Here is a 16,251-nt window from a genome sequence, read left to right as displayed (position 1 = left end):
TCAAGGTTATCAACTACTTTAATTTAATCAAGTGAAAGTAAAAGGGTTGTTAGTACTATGTTTGACAATTATTACATCAATAATTAGAGAGGCAACCTATGATAGGAATGGACAGTGCAAAATATTAGTTCAGTTCATACCCAGAGACGTTGGGCTCCTTTGATAATATATAAAATCTCATATTCACTGTCATATATATATCACACTGTCTTAGCATACAGACCTCGATTCCGCTTCATTCTTCTTATGTACGAACACCAAATATTGCGACATGTCCATCTTTAAGTTTTTTCAACTATGTTTGTTCTTGTTTTCTGCCTCTATCAACACCCATTTAACATATTTGATTTTTAAAAACTCGTCAGGGTTATATAAGAAGTATAAGGTTAATTTTAATTTTGTCTCCAATGTAATTTTTCAAGTAGCGAGGTAAATCGTTGTAGTGTTTAAGTCCATTGTATAATATTTTTGACTGTCCTGTGTTTGTCTTTGCTTTTTAATGTGATAGTGTTGTTGTCTGGTATAATATATAAATATGTGTATGTCAGCATTTTTGGTTAATGTTATGTCATCGTCTCCCAATGCAATTTTATGTACAACTTTTATTTTCACAATTTTTGTCAAGTATTTTATGTCAAACTGGTGTTTTATCGACAGTTCAACCATAGAGGTCGGATAGGATAAGTTGTATGTTATTTCAACTATTTTATTTTGTTGTCTCTGTACCCTTGTTATGTCTTGTTACCGGTTCCCCAGAAGGCGATCATGTAGATCAATTCGCTTTTGGCATCATGATTTTTTCCTCTTTTGGTATGAGGTCTTTAATTTTGTAGAAGAGGCTATGTAATGATGCCACTACTTTGGTGTGTCCATCTATTTGTTTCATCCATTTTAATTGTCTGTCCATTGCAAATGTCAGTTTTCTTTAATTTTTACCACCATTGATGCTATCGAATGCTAAAGGAAAAATATAATATTTCTTCTCGCTATTAAACGTATTAAAAATACATAATAACTCCCTAAAAACAAGTTTTTATTTGTGATGGGATTATAGAATTCGATAAATTTACAAGACTTAACCTTTCACAACATTTCTGGTATGAGTGATCTCATTTTTACATTTACCCATTCTTCCTTCTGTTAACTTCAAGACTTATAGACAATAACTTCTGTTATTGACAAGAAACGTTTCTGAAACACGTAATATTGTAGAAATATGATTATTTATTTATAGGAAGGAGAAACTCTCATTGGCAGTGAAGAGTGCGAGACGATGCCGGATATAATTCTGACCGGAGGTGGTGTACTTCCGGAACATTGCAGGATAATTCTCCAAGATGGAGTTGCGACCATCTTGCCTGATCCAAATGCCCAGTGCTGGCTTAATACAGTACTTATTGACAAGCCCGCCAAACTAAGTCAAGGTATGGTTACTTTATTTTTATTATCATTCAATTATTATATTGGGTGTAAACATAAGTTGTGTCCATTTTCAATAAGAGGACACAACAAATAAAAAAGTTACATCAAATTAGTCAATAATGTATTCTCCTTCATTATTTTAATACAAATTAGTCAATAATTCATTCCATTTTCACCGTACACTGCATGAATATCGCAAGAAACTTAATTTCCTCGATTGACCGTGAACGAAAGGAGGTGATGAAAATGCTCACTTTCGTCAATTTGACATTCCATTTTAAAGGCTTGTAATCAAATAAAATTATATACGTAACATAAAAATAAACAGAATATCTTGTAGATCAGGAGATTTTCTTTCGAATGACATTCCTTTACCATTTTGTTTTACTGTTGGTGCTCATTTTTAAATTTGAAAAAAAAACAGACATGACTTATGTTACACCTAATAATTACAGTTTTCTATACTAACGCGTATTTCTCATTTATATATTGACTTGGATTCTGATATAAACATGCCCCCTAACCCTACACCCGTGATGAACGTAATTCTACTGGCGGCACACACCTTGTATCACTGTAGAAATTATGAACAAGGTTTTGAGACCCTGGAACACCCTCCGTACAGCCCAGATTTCATTCCATCAGACTTTTATCTCTTTGGGCAACTCAACGAAGTTTGGGATGGGTGCTAAAGTGGCTTTAGAACCAACTATAAACATGTTTTCTGGTAGGCATACAAAAGCGTGGCTCACTGGAGAAAGTGCATTGTTGAAGGAGATGACTAAGTCAAAAAAATAATGTCATCGGTGATACTGCAATATCGCATATCTTTTTTTAAATGAAAACATTTAACTGCATTAAATTAGTTACAGGGACTATGAGCAGTTAGTTTTAAATTATTGCTATTTTTTCTGATACTCTGGCGGTATTTTTGGTTCATTTAAATTGTACGTAATATATGTACCTCAGAGAGCAGATGGATGCAAATCCAAACGTCAAACGTCAAATGTGGCCTAAAGAATCTACTTTCTCTAAGTGATTTATAATAATTTATAGCATTAATTTGTATTTTCAGTATCTTAATACATTGGTTATTTCATTATAAGACATACATTTCTTCAAAATCAATGGAAATGATCATAAACTGGATAAGAAAATCGAAATTTCATTTCATCAAATTCTGGATTTGCATCCGTCTGCCTCTGAGGTACAGATATATGTACTTGATGTTTTTTAGGTTCCTCTGCCAAAAAAATTGATTGATAGTTACACGGTGTTACAGTATTACCGACGATATCAATGATTGGTTTAATAAAGTTGTAGATTGAAAAGTGTAAGTAATTTTTGTCATGCCTTTGTACAATATCTTATTCCATTGTAGGATGCATTCTTCTGCTGGGGCGTACCAACATGTTTCGCTACAACGACCCGGCCGAGGCAGCTAAGCTGCGTAGAGAGGGCAGTACATCCTGTATGAACCTATCCCGCCTGTCTCTCCTCTCGTGGTCTGCTACGGATCTTGCAGCCAGCTCTGAGAACCTCGCTAGCGTAGTTGGGTATGTTGAATAACATTTTGAATTACAGTAAAACCTCATTTTTACGCTCCTAAATTTTACTTTTTTTCCCCTTTTCACATCGAAATGTTAAGGTTAATTTTTCTTCATACATTCTCATACAAATATTCCACCTAATAATTGTTTTTTTTACATTCATACATCTTCTCATGCACACATGCCTATTATTCCTGCTCTTCACATGTCCATCTTCAAGTATTTGTTGGATTTGATCGTGCCATGTCTTCCTTGTTTTCTGCATCCATCAACATTCGAATCGTAGATCTTTTTAGCTGTTCTTTCGCTATCCATTCGCTCTACATGTCCAAACCAACGCAGCACCCCTTTGTCGATAATGCCTGTCTCAACCCTATCTATTGCACAGATCTAGACATTTGTACACCTATCATATCAGACAGGTTTTATGTAAAACTATTAAGGCTACGTAGGATAAATATTAAAAACTTGAAATGAAACAGATATTTGGTGACTATCTGTAGCTCATACTTAATATTTATTAAATTGCGAAAATTTCATGAAATCAACGTCACTAAATTGATTTATCCATTGATTGATTGATTAATCCTCATTATTTGAAAAATGGATTTTTTGCTTAAAACGGTTCAGTATGCAATCTAGGTAAAGAATTTAACTTGCAAATAAAAAAATGTTTACCAAAAATGTTTTTTTAATTAAAAATATATTTGCGTGAAAAAATGAGACAAATGGCCGCATATCCGGTATCTGGCCTAACCACTATGCGTTTTATCATTATTAAAAACCGATTTTATGAAATGACAATTTGTAAAAAAAAGTTCAATTTCATGTGATGTAAATCCGTTGATTTTATGAACGTCATACAAGAGGGTTTTTTATGTAAACGCCAAAATTTACTTAGATATCCATGGTTGTGGGCTCGTATGATGCAATTTAAGATTCTGAAAAAAATGGTATATATAAATTAATTTTGGGTATATTATAGTATTTTACCGTCAATATAAATGAATTATTGGTTACAAGATTGTTCGTCTGGTCCCTAATGAGTGAAATGGTCTGACGGGATGGGGATGGTTTGCCAAAACCACCGTGAAACCTGCAGCTTTTATTTAGGATTTGCAAAATAATTTCTTCATGCTTGTGAATTGATTACAGTGACATCGAGGCTGACATGCGCGCTGACGAGCTGGAAGCGCAACGCTTGGAGCTCATGAAGGAGAGGGAAGTATTTCAGCAGGAGCAGCAAGAAAGGGAAAGGAAGTGGCACAAGGAGAAGGAGCAGTTACAGGAAGCCCAGAAGAGGCTCGATGAAGTAAGTTCACTAATAACTAATATTAATCATAATATTTCCTTTTCTTACCCGATGCTGTTTAGGCCGATGCATCGGTACTCTGATTTTAGCAATCGTTTGATTCATTAAGACCTGATTGTCTTACACCTTTGAACCCAATTTTGGTACTTTATTTACTATAGCAAAAAATACAAAATAAATGTTTTACACCATTATTGTTTTGTAAAAAAACCTGCAATCTCATAGGTGCGAAGGTTTTCACGGTCACTATTATCAATATGTTTATTTTTTGGATGGTACCGTGTGTGTTGGATTTGTTATGGCTATCATTGCAGAAACTGTGTAACACAGTTTACCCTGAAGATGGCTTCTGCAATGATAGCCGAAACGTCGGAACAAATCCATCACACACTATCACCCAAAAAAGAAACATACTGCAATCTCATGTTTGGTAGCTGAACACACAAACCACAACATCTTAAGGCAAATAATATAGATACGTACCTTATTGTATTTTCAAATATGTATGCTTATTATCAATATATTACAACAGAGATTAAAAACATTTTAGAGAAGGTAATAGAGGAGTCTAAGCATTTCCAAGGCTTATGACCTGTCAATAATAGGTTATTTTAGGTTAGGTTGCTCACAAATATTGATTATTTTCATAATTATTACTCTTAGGAGAGGCAGCAGATGGAGGAGGAGTACGCCCTGCAGTGTCGCCAGCTGTCCTCAGACTGGAGGGCCCTGGAGCGCGGCTGGGGCGCCAGTAGGAAGGCCCTGAAGGAGAGACAGAAGGAGCTCAGCGGCAGGCAGAAGCGGCTGCACTCCCTCAAGGATAATCACCAGCAAATGGTAACATTCCACAATACCGTCTGGCTTTAGTATACCTTCGTTCTTTTTATTTGCTGATTTACGAGCCAGTTGTTTGATCAGTAGAGACTAACCGAAATTAGGTTTTCAGCTTAAACCGAATTTCGGCTTTTATTTATTTACTTTTATACAAATAAAAAATAATGCGTTTGGTCTTGAATGGGAACCCATGCTGAAGACATGAGGTTTTTTTTTATATGTGAGAGTTACATTATTTTTAAGGTTTATATTTACTTAAGTTTTTTTTTTTTAATGTGAAAAACATTTTTCACTTTGTGGTATGACATTTTGTACTTATTTATTTATAAGTTTGTATATTTTATTTATTTGTTATAATAAAAAAAATAGTAAACTTCTAAATTTACTTTAAAGAAAAACATTAGAAAGTTGATGGGTTTATGATAAGTAAGGATCGGGTGTGATGTTTCGGCTGTAGCCTGTTTTAGGAGCTACTCCGCATTTGCTCTAATGATGAGGAAACCACAGAATACTCACCAGGAGAAGGCGGACTGTTGTCGTTCGGCAACAGACCTTCCGATCCACTTGAAGAGTGTTGGGCACTTAATGTCCTGCTATCATTGGTACCTTTTATTACCTTAATTATATATATCATGTATAATGTTCCTCTGGTGACAAGTCCTTATCACTATATGAATATACTTGGACACGAGGTGGATATGTTCCTCTCAATAACGTGTTAAAAAAAGTATCTTTTCCCCCCGTTCAAAATTGACATATTTTATTTATTAATAACTTACCGTAAAACCCCGAAATTACCTTCCCGCAATTTATATATAATTTTTGTAGTCACATTAAATTTTATAGGTTATTAAAAACCCAGTTTTGCGTTTCTTTCCCGAAATTAACGTCAAAGAAATTTGCAATCCGCAGTGAATACTAAGAGCTTAAGAGACTGAGGTTAGTTTCTATCATTATTTAATTTTTTTATAAAAAAATGTAATTTTAAAGACTGTTTAATGTGTTTTGCGAACAAGTTAGTCTATCATTATACCAACATGTTGGTAAGTTAAATCGATAATCGAAATTATTTCCACCATTTCCGTGTTTTAGTTGTAATTATAAAGTTGGTTTTTTGTGTTTTACAGACATTTATTATTTATGCATATAATATTCAAAAAGTTGCAATAAATAAATGGTTCAAACATTTCTGCATAAATTCTTTAGTGAAAAATAATTTCCTGAATTAATTTTTTTTACTACTTTCCATTTACTTTTTTTGTCAGTCCCGTATAAATCGTAATTTAGGGGTTTTACTGTATTTTGTTAATGACCGTGAATTTATGTATTTAACTGACAAATACTTAAGCTAAAAACCTTTTTGATAATAAATAACCCACATATGCTGTGAGCAACACGTAGTAGTGCTGTCATAAACACTCACAGATGTATGTGAGCACCGCTGTGAATAAATTAAAATAAAATAAAATGGTGATGTTTCATAAAAAAACAATTAAGGATTTAAACATTGTAAAATTGGTTAATTTTTAACTATTTTTGCTGATCAAAAAACAGGCTCTGAGTTTTTATTTTGCTTCTACCTTGGCTTATAGGCCATGGCTTAGTGCAAGTTATAAAATGATTTGTGTTTTTGTTTTTAAATTTCAATTTTCAATGTTTTTGTTAAATTATTATTTGGTACCAACTGCAAAGCGTTAGTAGAATAATAAAAATATGTTTATGTTTGTGGATTTCTCTTTGTTCAAATTAGCAATACAACTTACATTTTTTAATCGCAGTTTTATATTATTTTTTTATATTTATTTGATTCATATTTAATATTTTGGTCCCGTGGCTAGTGTTGCAGACTTACGGATCAGAGGCCAACTTGATTTCCATTTTCTAATAGTAAGTTGTTTACAACTCATTGATAATGGCTCAGCAAAATTTAAATATTTTGATAAATTATAAGACCGCTGATATTTCTTCTTTTATTAAAAACAAACAAAAAACTTTCACTGTATACCTCAAACCCTTATTTAAAATCATATCGAGATAAATACTAATTCTATTAAATGTTCATACTTAAAATACGATGGGGGATGGGGGAAAAAACCTTTAATCGCCTTCAAAGTACTCTCCATTGGAGCTAATGTACTTGTCCAATCTTCTATTCCATTGTTGGAAACATTTTAAAAATTATCTTCCGTAATCCTTGACAGGGACTATTTTTCAGGATGTTTTTACTTCACCTCTAGAACATCGACCAAACGCTTTCCTTTCGTATCTCTTTTCATTTGGGGAATAAAAAGAAGTCCCAGGGGGCTCAGGTGAAGAGCGAGATGCGGAGAGGGCTGTGTGAGAATAAATTTGGCAGCCACCCTTCTCATCCCCAAATGTTCACTTAAAATTCCCTGTACTGAACTTCAAGTACTCCAGATAGCTCCACAACTTCTTTGATGGTCTGTCATCTGTCTTCCAGGATAATTTTGCAAATTTTAGCAATATTTACATCGCAATATTCTCAGTTTAGGCCTTCAAAAGACTTCATAAATTGACATTTTCGCTATTTTTAAAAAAGAGAAAACCACTCAAGCACTTGAGTTTTCCTCGTAACATCATTTTTATAGGCTGTTGTTAACATATCAAGAACTTCTGTGCCAGTTTTCTCGAGCGGGAATCAAAATTTCATGGGTTCGTCTGCACTCTATTCACGACATCGTCCGTTGCGAAAACGACGAGCACGTAATACAATTGTCACACTTGGCATACTGACTGCTAAAAGGTAACTCTACACGATCCTGCCGGCAGAACCCGGTACTACAAAAACTCTGCCCACCCCACCCCCTCTTTTTTTCTGTACAGAAAGTGTTTTTCATTATCAACATTGTTATAATGTATCTAAAAATACTGCTCAACACAGCAATGAAAATTGTTGCACATATAATTATAATACAATAGTGTGGATATTTTAAGGCCTGTCTTAATTTTTTTGTACAATTTATTAAATCCCAGTAGGATTTTGTAATAGTAACTTCACAGGAAACTCTCAGCTAGTCAGGACCTTAATGTCTGAATGAAATTTTAAAAAGAAATATGATTTATTTATAAATATTGTAATACACTATTTATTTATCTTGTTTTTAATCACTAGTTGTACCTATAGATTTTTGATATTTTGATTCCTAGCATTCCACTGTAATTAGTGCACAATATGTTGAGTTATTTATTTTTGTTTTTGTATTGTATGCGATGTTATTGTTTCCAACTAAGGTGGATTGCGAGTTTAATCACGCCACAACTCTCCGCTGTGAGATTGAGTCTAAGAGAAAAGAGTTGGACCTCCTTGTTGCTGAAAAACTTAATCAGCTTAAAGATTGTGGAATCCAAGTACCCGAGGTAATCAAAATTTTATTGCTTTAATGCTTTTTTAATTTTTAATCCATTTTATTTACTTATCCTTCGATACTTTAACATATTGATCGCCAATGCATTTTATATAATATGTAACATGAACAGTATTTTAACTGTGTCCTAATGTTTGTAGGCAAGGGCTGAATTTCACCCCCTGAGGTGTTAAATTATCAAGATTGACATATACACATATTGTAGTCTAATTATTCAGTCAAACGAATCTCCCCTACATAAAGCTTTCAGCTCTTTTACTTTTCTAAAGTCAAAAGATGGAATTATTGAAGAAATATGGCAAAATGATTAATGTTATAGGTCATAAGATCTGTAAATACCTAGACTTTCATACTTCTTTTTTTTTATGTTCTCCACCTCTGTTGTAACATTTGTCAATCTTGATATCGCCGGGTAATTACTACAACTTGGTAATTTCAAAATCAGCATTTGTGAGTTACCCACCAATAATACATTTTTTTGTCTTTTTCTGTGAATTCTACAAATAAGCAAGTCGTGATTCAATAACATCATATTAAAATAATAGTAATAACTTAATAGTAGCCAAAGAAAATATGGTGATTGTAGAGATGGAGTTATTGTAAAGAAATACTTTTTATCGCTAGGGAGCACTAAATCTGAGTGCCGTCCGAATGATTCACCTTCGGATTTCTGCCAGTCACCACATTCCACGTGGCTCCACCCACTCCCATGTCACATGAATAGCATAGTAGTGACATCTACTGAGCAACGAGTGTCACTACTATACTGCACATGATTTTTCTCTATGCAGCATTTTTATTCCATTGATTTATTTAACACTTTATATACATATACATTTTATATACTTACAAGGGCGGGCGTATTGCCTTACAACAGTTTTTTCCCACCTCCCTACATTACTTTAAGGCAATTGCATTCATAAAGGAGGATAACAAGATGTGTTTTTAGTTGGTAACTCGCACATGCTGATTTTGAAGTTACCTATTTGTAGTAATCACCCCACAATATAATATAGTCAAGCATTGTATTTGATACTTACAATAAATTTTATTTGTACAACAGCTCAGAATGTAAGAAAAATCGTATTTTAATTACTGCGATCTCATCGGGAATGTAACCTAAAACCCTGTACATGCGGCAAACATTTTACCTCTTACACCACAGGGACATTATGAGTACATATGTAAATATGTATACAGCTTTTTTAAATTTAACCTTGTAAATTTTTCTGTTAGGCAGTTTTAAGCATTTCCTACCAATATTTCGGACAAAAAATGATGCTGCAATGGTGTCCGAAAAGTTGGAATTACAGCGGCGCTTAAATAGTTAACTTGTTAATGATAACAAGCCCAAAACCATATTTTAAGTTAAAAAAAATCCAGCTTTTTTTGTATTGTTTTTGTTGTTATTAGACCACACTTAAAAATATATGGCTAGTTTGGAGAAGAGAGGTATTATTATGAAATATTAGATTCTATATTGTCTTCAACCAACCATAAAACTAAATTTCACATATGATACTTCGTTTAAAATATCTAATCTAATAAAAATTAAAAATAATCTAATAAAAACTTTTAAATCTATATATCAATCAATATGAAATATAATAAAAAGGAGGTTTTGTGACAGTAAGACTGTTAAAATTATGAATTAACTCTATACCTAAATATTTTCTCAGCCACATTTTGACAGCTGAAAATTGCTATGTTTTGATTGTAATATTTAATTAAACCTACCTTTAACTTGTAGAAAATAGAAACCCTTCCCTTTTGTAAAACAAGAATCTATAGTATGTATGTGATAGTTTCGGCCAGTAACAGAAATAATAACGAGGAAATATTTTTTGGGCATAAAACAACAAGGCTGCGTTGATTTAACTTTTTAAAGTGAAGGCCCTAGAATGGACATTAATTTGCCCATTTGGAACCAGCCAAAAAAAATATATAAGAGAACTGCATCAGCAGCAAGTATCTGTCATAGAACAATGATATTGGGTACTCATAAGTAAGTTTACTTTGCCGGTCACAGGTGGTTCTCCTGTCAATCATTATCCAAAGTCTTATTTATAAACTTAATAGAGATTTATTTTGCAGACTCCAAGTCCCGATGATTCTGCGGTGTCAGAAAATTCTACCGAGAGTCTTCTTCAACTCCTCCACCACTGTGATTCTGAGGCCGCTCATGCGATCAGAGATTTAGTTAACCATCACGTATGTGTTATTTTCTTTTTGACAAATGCGTGATTGAATGAACAAAAACAAAATTTAATGGGACAATCCGGATTGATTTTTTTTAAAGGATTAACCCGCTAAGCCTCTATTCTAGAGGCTTGTCAGCAAGTGGGAAAGAAAGGATATGGAAGGAAGTTGTGAATAATGCACCACAACACAACACCCAGACCAATTGAGAAAAAATCTTTGTTCGATTTTTTATTGCAACTGGCGGGAATCAAAGCCGTGATGCCAGTTTCACAATTGGCCGTTTTGACAAATGGTTCTTCCGCAGTATTGAACTTACATAAACAATATGATTTTCGCAGAATGCGAAGCTCTGATAAACAGTATTATCTAATTTAGAAAGAGGTGCTAATTGAGTGCGTAGATTGAAAGGATGAAAGAACAGCTAATTTTGGTATAAATGTTACTGAATATAGAAACCAGATCGTCAGTACCATTCTCTTATCTGTACCTGATAGTGCATAGAGCATTACATTGATACTCTGCGGCGTATCGAAAATCATTTGTAATATACCGCTCTAGTCCAGGGACTTATTGCTGTGGGAAATATTGCCGTATAAATCTAACGTTTTAATAAATATTTTACGTAAACCTTGCCGGGAATTAAATTCAGACGTGGTAGGCAAATGTGATAATAACTATACCATAAGACGGACTAATCGTCACTCAATTTCCACTTTCTTTTTTTTAAACTTGAGGGTAGCCATCGAGTTGCAAACCTTGTTCATGGTTTTAGTTCTATTTTTGTACTTTATTTAACAAATATTGTCTTAAAACTCAAAGTTGAAATTTATATTACTGCAAAGTAAATTGTTTGACAGTGAAGAATAATATTTGTGAATTTCATTATATAACTGAGACAAATAATGCCATACTATAGTAAAATTCAAACTTATGAGTAAAGTAATTAATTTACATTGATAATTTAAAGTGCAGTCCATTTTAATTTGAAATTTTTTAATTAAGTAAAGTTTTTAATAATTTATTTAAATAATCGAATCGATAAATTACATCAAAATTGTTTAATTAGTGTCGATATATATTTATTTTCTGAAAAATCATTAAATGAATATGCTGACTGGTTTCAGATTTTTAATATTCCTTCGTCAAGATGTAAAAATATACTTAAACAAACAAAAAACCATCACGCCGTTTCCCCGTAGGGGTAGGCAAAGAGGATAGAACGCCATATCACTCTATCTTTGCATACAGACCTCGCTTCCTCTACATTCATACATCTTCTCACGCATACATGCCAATTATTCTTGCTCTTAACATGTCCATCTTCAAATATTTGATGGACTTAATGGTGCCATGTCTTAAATTTAATCAATCCATTTAACAAGTAGTAAAATGAATGTGCATGAATTTACTTTAGTGTAACTATTGTCATGATCAATATAACATCACATTTTATTTATAATCTTAAAATATTAATTTATTCCTGATTACAAAGTTTGCATCCCATTCTTATTTCAGAAAAAAGAGCTTACTACTTTAGAACAAGATCTACAAACCCGTGTAGCCAGTTTAGCCTCGCACAGGTCCAAGGTCCAGCAACTGGAGGCCGAACTGTCTCTACTGGCCGTCCAAGAGGCAGGCGTGGAGCAGACCCTGCTGCAGGCTGAACATAGTCTGGAGGAGGAGAATGGTGATGGAGCGGCTCCAAGGAAGAAAAACGGAACGGATCTGAGTCACAATGACTCTCTGGAGTATTCCAAGGCTTCCGATATCTCTCTACGCGGGGGAGGGGATGGATTTGTCCGACAAATAACTGTAATTGAGAGAGACCCCGATGATATTAATGAAATAAGAGAGAAAAAGAAATTGTAAGTATTTATTTCAATGTATGTAGTGTTTTGTGTAATTTAATTGTTTTAAAGTTTTATTTTTGCTGTGGAACAGAGGACACCTGCGTATACTTTTCTAGAATGTTCTGTCAAATCTTTACTAATTTATTTCAACTTAAAATCTGTTATTTTAATCCAATTAAAAAGCATATCCGACATTGCATTTTGTTTAAATTTGAATGAAAATGCAAATGAAACTACTCTCGGTGAAAGCATATTGTACGATGTCTGCAACTATTGGTTTTAACATTTCAAAGAAATGGGTTTTTCTCTGAAAACCAACTCCCAGGAGGTCCTCAAACAAATTCATTACTAACCGTAATCTTTTGTTTATTTATATATCAATCTGCTAGGGGTAAACTGTTCCTATAAGTGATTATGTGCAGCTTACCGTTATATTTGACTATCTATAATGATATTTTGTAGAACCTTTATTTACAGAAAGACAAACAAATAACTGTTATTTCTTATAAATCATTGCCACCGTTTGAAGTTTCCTCCAAAAAATAAATCAAAATATTAATAAAGCGCACCCAGTGCCAGCAGTGAGCCAAGAAACTAATCTATTTCTACTAACTTGCTTATTTCTTTATAAACTCAGTTGTGGTTATTTCCTTCTAAAGTAAGCTTGCAGATTATGCAAATTATTTGAAGATTTTCCATTTGGAAAACAGTATTTCGAACATTGTTTCCTAAGGACTATTTTTCTTTGAGATGATATAGTTGACATATGACCACCATTACTTTCATGCAGTCATATCGCAGGCCATGTGGCGCTCGATGTGGTCGTTTTTAGCATTATTAATTTTTACATTCTCGAACAAATCGGTCAGTTGACATTTTGATCGTAATAGGAATATAAATCTACTGAATTCATTGTGGTATTTTTTATAATTGTTTATTAAAATAATGGAGAATATATATTATAATATAGCTACATTATAATACATATATCATTAAAGTTAACAATAATCATCATTTGAGTCGATCTCCTTTTTTTTGTATATTTAATATTAGCGTTCTTATAATTTACCCAAATATTTCAATTTTGATGGCCATTTTTAACGAGTTATAACTCACTATTAGAAAATGGAAATCAAGTTGGGATCGAGTGGGGTTCGAACCTCAGATATCTGATCTACGAGTCCGCAACACTAGCCACGGGACCACATCCCGATTCAAATTTCTATTTTATGAAATTATTGTATTACACAGAACCATATAAAAAATAGCAATTTATATATTACTTATAAATTTCAGTTAATATTATTTTATCATTACCGAAAATCCAGTAAAAATAAATAAATGGGTTATTATGTACTATGTAGATATAATTTTTTTTGTTGCTTTCTTATAAACAAAATCACCGTTCACCGCTGCAATCTACTCTTCTCTTTACGGGAAAAACTGTATTAAAAGTGCTGAGTAAAATATCAAATGTATCATTATTATTCAATAGTTTATACACAGACCGCTTATATGTAATTGATAATTCTTTGTTTCCTTGTGCTCTATAATGTCTGGTTTATCAAGATCATTTTTTGTTTGGTGTTTTCCACTTATACACTTATAAACGAAATCTATTTTTCTTTTAGAATGAGTCTGGATCTAAACAATTCCCAAGTGGCAAATTCCACTATGGCCAGCTGCGACACATTTCACACAGCCAACTCATCTTGCTCCATAGACACGAGTAATGATCCAAAATCATTTCCTTCTGACTCTAACATTCCCAATTCCTTGTCTATTGCTGACAGTTCTACACCTAATGAGAACGGCAACCGGGTGGGGACTTCGAGTGAATACGGTCGCAGGTCCAGTCTGCTAACCGACAGTGAAATAGTGGAAAATAATGGAAACATAGTCAGTTCTACGATGCCTGTTTTAAAAAAACACCTTCCGCGACTTGACGACAGTGATGAGATGTCCAGTACTGAAGATTATGGAAAGGTATTTATTTATTTGTACTGTCTTTGCTTTTATTAGAATGAGTACTGTACAATTTTTAAAAAAATCAACTGTGACATTCAGAATAAAGTTTAAAACATTAAAAAATGTTAGTACTTTAAAAAAATATATATATTAGTTGTTATTAATCACGTTAGAAAATGGTAATCAAATTGTGGTAGTGTGGAACTGTGCTAACTTTTGGAATTTTGAACCCTTCCACAGCGGGATCACAATCTTTCCCAATTATTTAGTATCCGTTTGCACTCCTTAATGTTTTACCTACCACCAACTCCATCAATTAACAAAAAAAACCTTAAAAGAAGGTCTCAATAAAAAGTTTTATTGGAATAATGTAGAGTAGTCTAAATCTAATGGTAAAAAATAAGTAAACGCAAGAATTTTTCTTTACCATGAAATATACAATTTTGTGTGTATTTTCTAAAAATGAACGCAGTGCATTTATTTATTTCTAATGATTAGATTTAGAATAGACAATTACTGTAGAATGTCCAATTACTGTAGCATGTCCAATTACTATAGCACACACCCTATGCAATTTCTAAAATTTTAGAAATTGCATGTTGTATAATGTCAAGTCTAGCTCAACATAAGAGTTGATGCAAGAATTTCGATATCGAGTCACATTCAATATCGGAGTGGTAAGGTTTAATCCATGGTTAAACATTATTACACTATTCTATATAATATGTTCTGACACTAGGTAGCAGTGTACTAGTCTAATCCATGATGATAGATTACAACTATTTGTACATGTTTCCTTTTTTTAATCATTTCATCTCGAGGAATTGTTATATTTTTAGGTCAGAAAAGACAGTTTCTCAGTTCTCACACCGAGCTCAGTTGAAAAAATTTCACCAGAGGACCGTCACAATCGTGCCAGGATACGTAGAAAACTAGCAGGTAACTAACTATTCTTTATTCTTACATGTAGTTCATTATGCAATTATATGTCTGACATGTGCCATATTTTTTTTTAATACTTAAATAGTAACAAAGATTATTCACTATCAGACAATAGGTAAACCCGTTTACGCACATTCGGTACAACATGGTTTCATTGCTTGACAAACCCAAAATTTTCCACATAACTCTCTATGTATCTTCTTCTTCTTCTTCTGCAGCCTTATTCTCTCCACTGCTGGATAAAGGCCTCTTCCAAACGTCTCCATTCCTTCCTATCACCCGCTTTCATCATCCACGTTTTACCGGCAATAGAGGCAATGTCGTCGACCCATCTTTTCTGTGGCCTTCCAACACTTCTTTTGTTTGCCCACGATCTCCACTTTATTATTCTGGGTGTCCACCTGCCATCATTTTGCCTCGCCAAGTGTCCTGCCCACTGCCATTTCAATTTCGCAGCATGATCCATGATATCCACGACTCCGGTTCGGCGCCTTATTTCTTCATTTCTTATTTTGTCTCTTAGACATACACCGAACATCTGTCTTTCCATGGATCGTTGCGTGCATTTTCTCTCTATGTATACTGAGTAGTAAGTACATTCAATTGCCGTCGGAAATCCCAAAAACAAATACATAAGAAACCGTGTAAAACGGGGTTCGGATGTATTCCCATTTTCCTTTAACTCCCCCTTCCCGGTGATGTGTATATTTTTCTCCCCCTTGCCAGTACACATTGCATCTAATAACATCTCTGTGAATATTTTTTTGCCTCTCCTTTCACAGCAG

The 16,251-nt window shown here is 33.5% G+C and overlaps 1 protein-coding gene across 1 annotated transcript in view; it reads left to right on the top strand.

Annotated features, from left to right (window-relative positions):
- Klp98A (kinesin-like protein 98A) overlaps positions 1–16,251 on the top strand; it is a 39,434-nt gene that overhangs the window by 11,974 nt on the left and 11,209 nt on the right. The window contains exons 10-18 of the mRNA XM_088240044.1: positions 1,235–1,424; positions 2,804–2,978; positions 4,128–4,284; positions 4,948–5,121; positions 8,371–8,496; positions 10,599–10,715; positions 12,222–12,571; positions 14,188–14,542; positions 15,364–15,463. Of these exons, the coding sequence (XP_088096170.1) occupies positions 1,235–1,424; positions 2,804–2,978; positions 4,128–4,284; positions 4,948–5,121; positions 8,371–8,496; positions 10,599–10,715; positions 12,222–12,571; positions 14,188–14,542; positions 15,364–15,463 (1,744 nt within the window). The remainder of the gene's footprint in view (positions 1–1,234; positions 1,425–2,803; positions 2,979–4,127; positions 4,285–4,947; positions 5,122–8,370; positions 8,497–10,598; positions 10,716–12,221; positions 12,572–14,187; positions 14,543–15,363; positions 15,464–16,251) is intronic.

This window comes from Micrasema longulum, unplaced genomic scaffold (genome assembly GCF_059751315.1).
Source record: "Micrasema longulum isolate JH-2025_06_02 unplaced genomic scaffold, ASM5975131v1 h1tg002333l, whole genome shotgun sequence".
NCBI classification, from domain to species: domain Eukaryota; kingdom Metazoa; phylum Arthropoda; class Insecta; order Trichoptera; family Brachycentridae; genus Micrasema; species Micrasema longulum.
The sequence above is the reverse complement of the archived record's forward strand: the minus strand, read 5'-3'. Positions and strand labels throughout refer to the sequence as shown.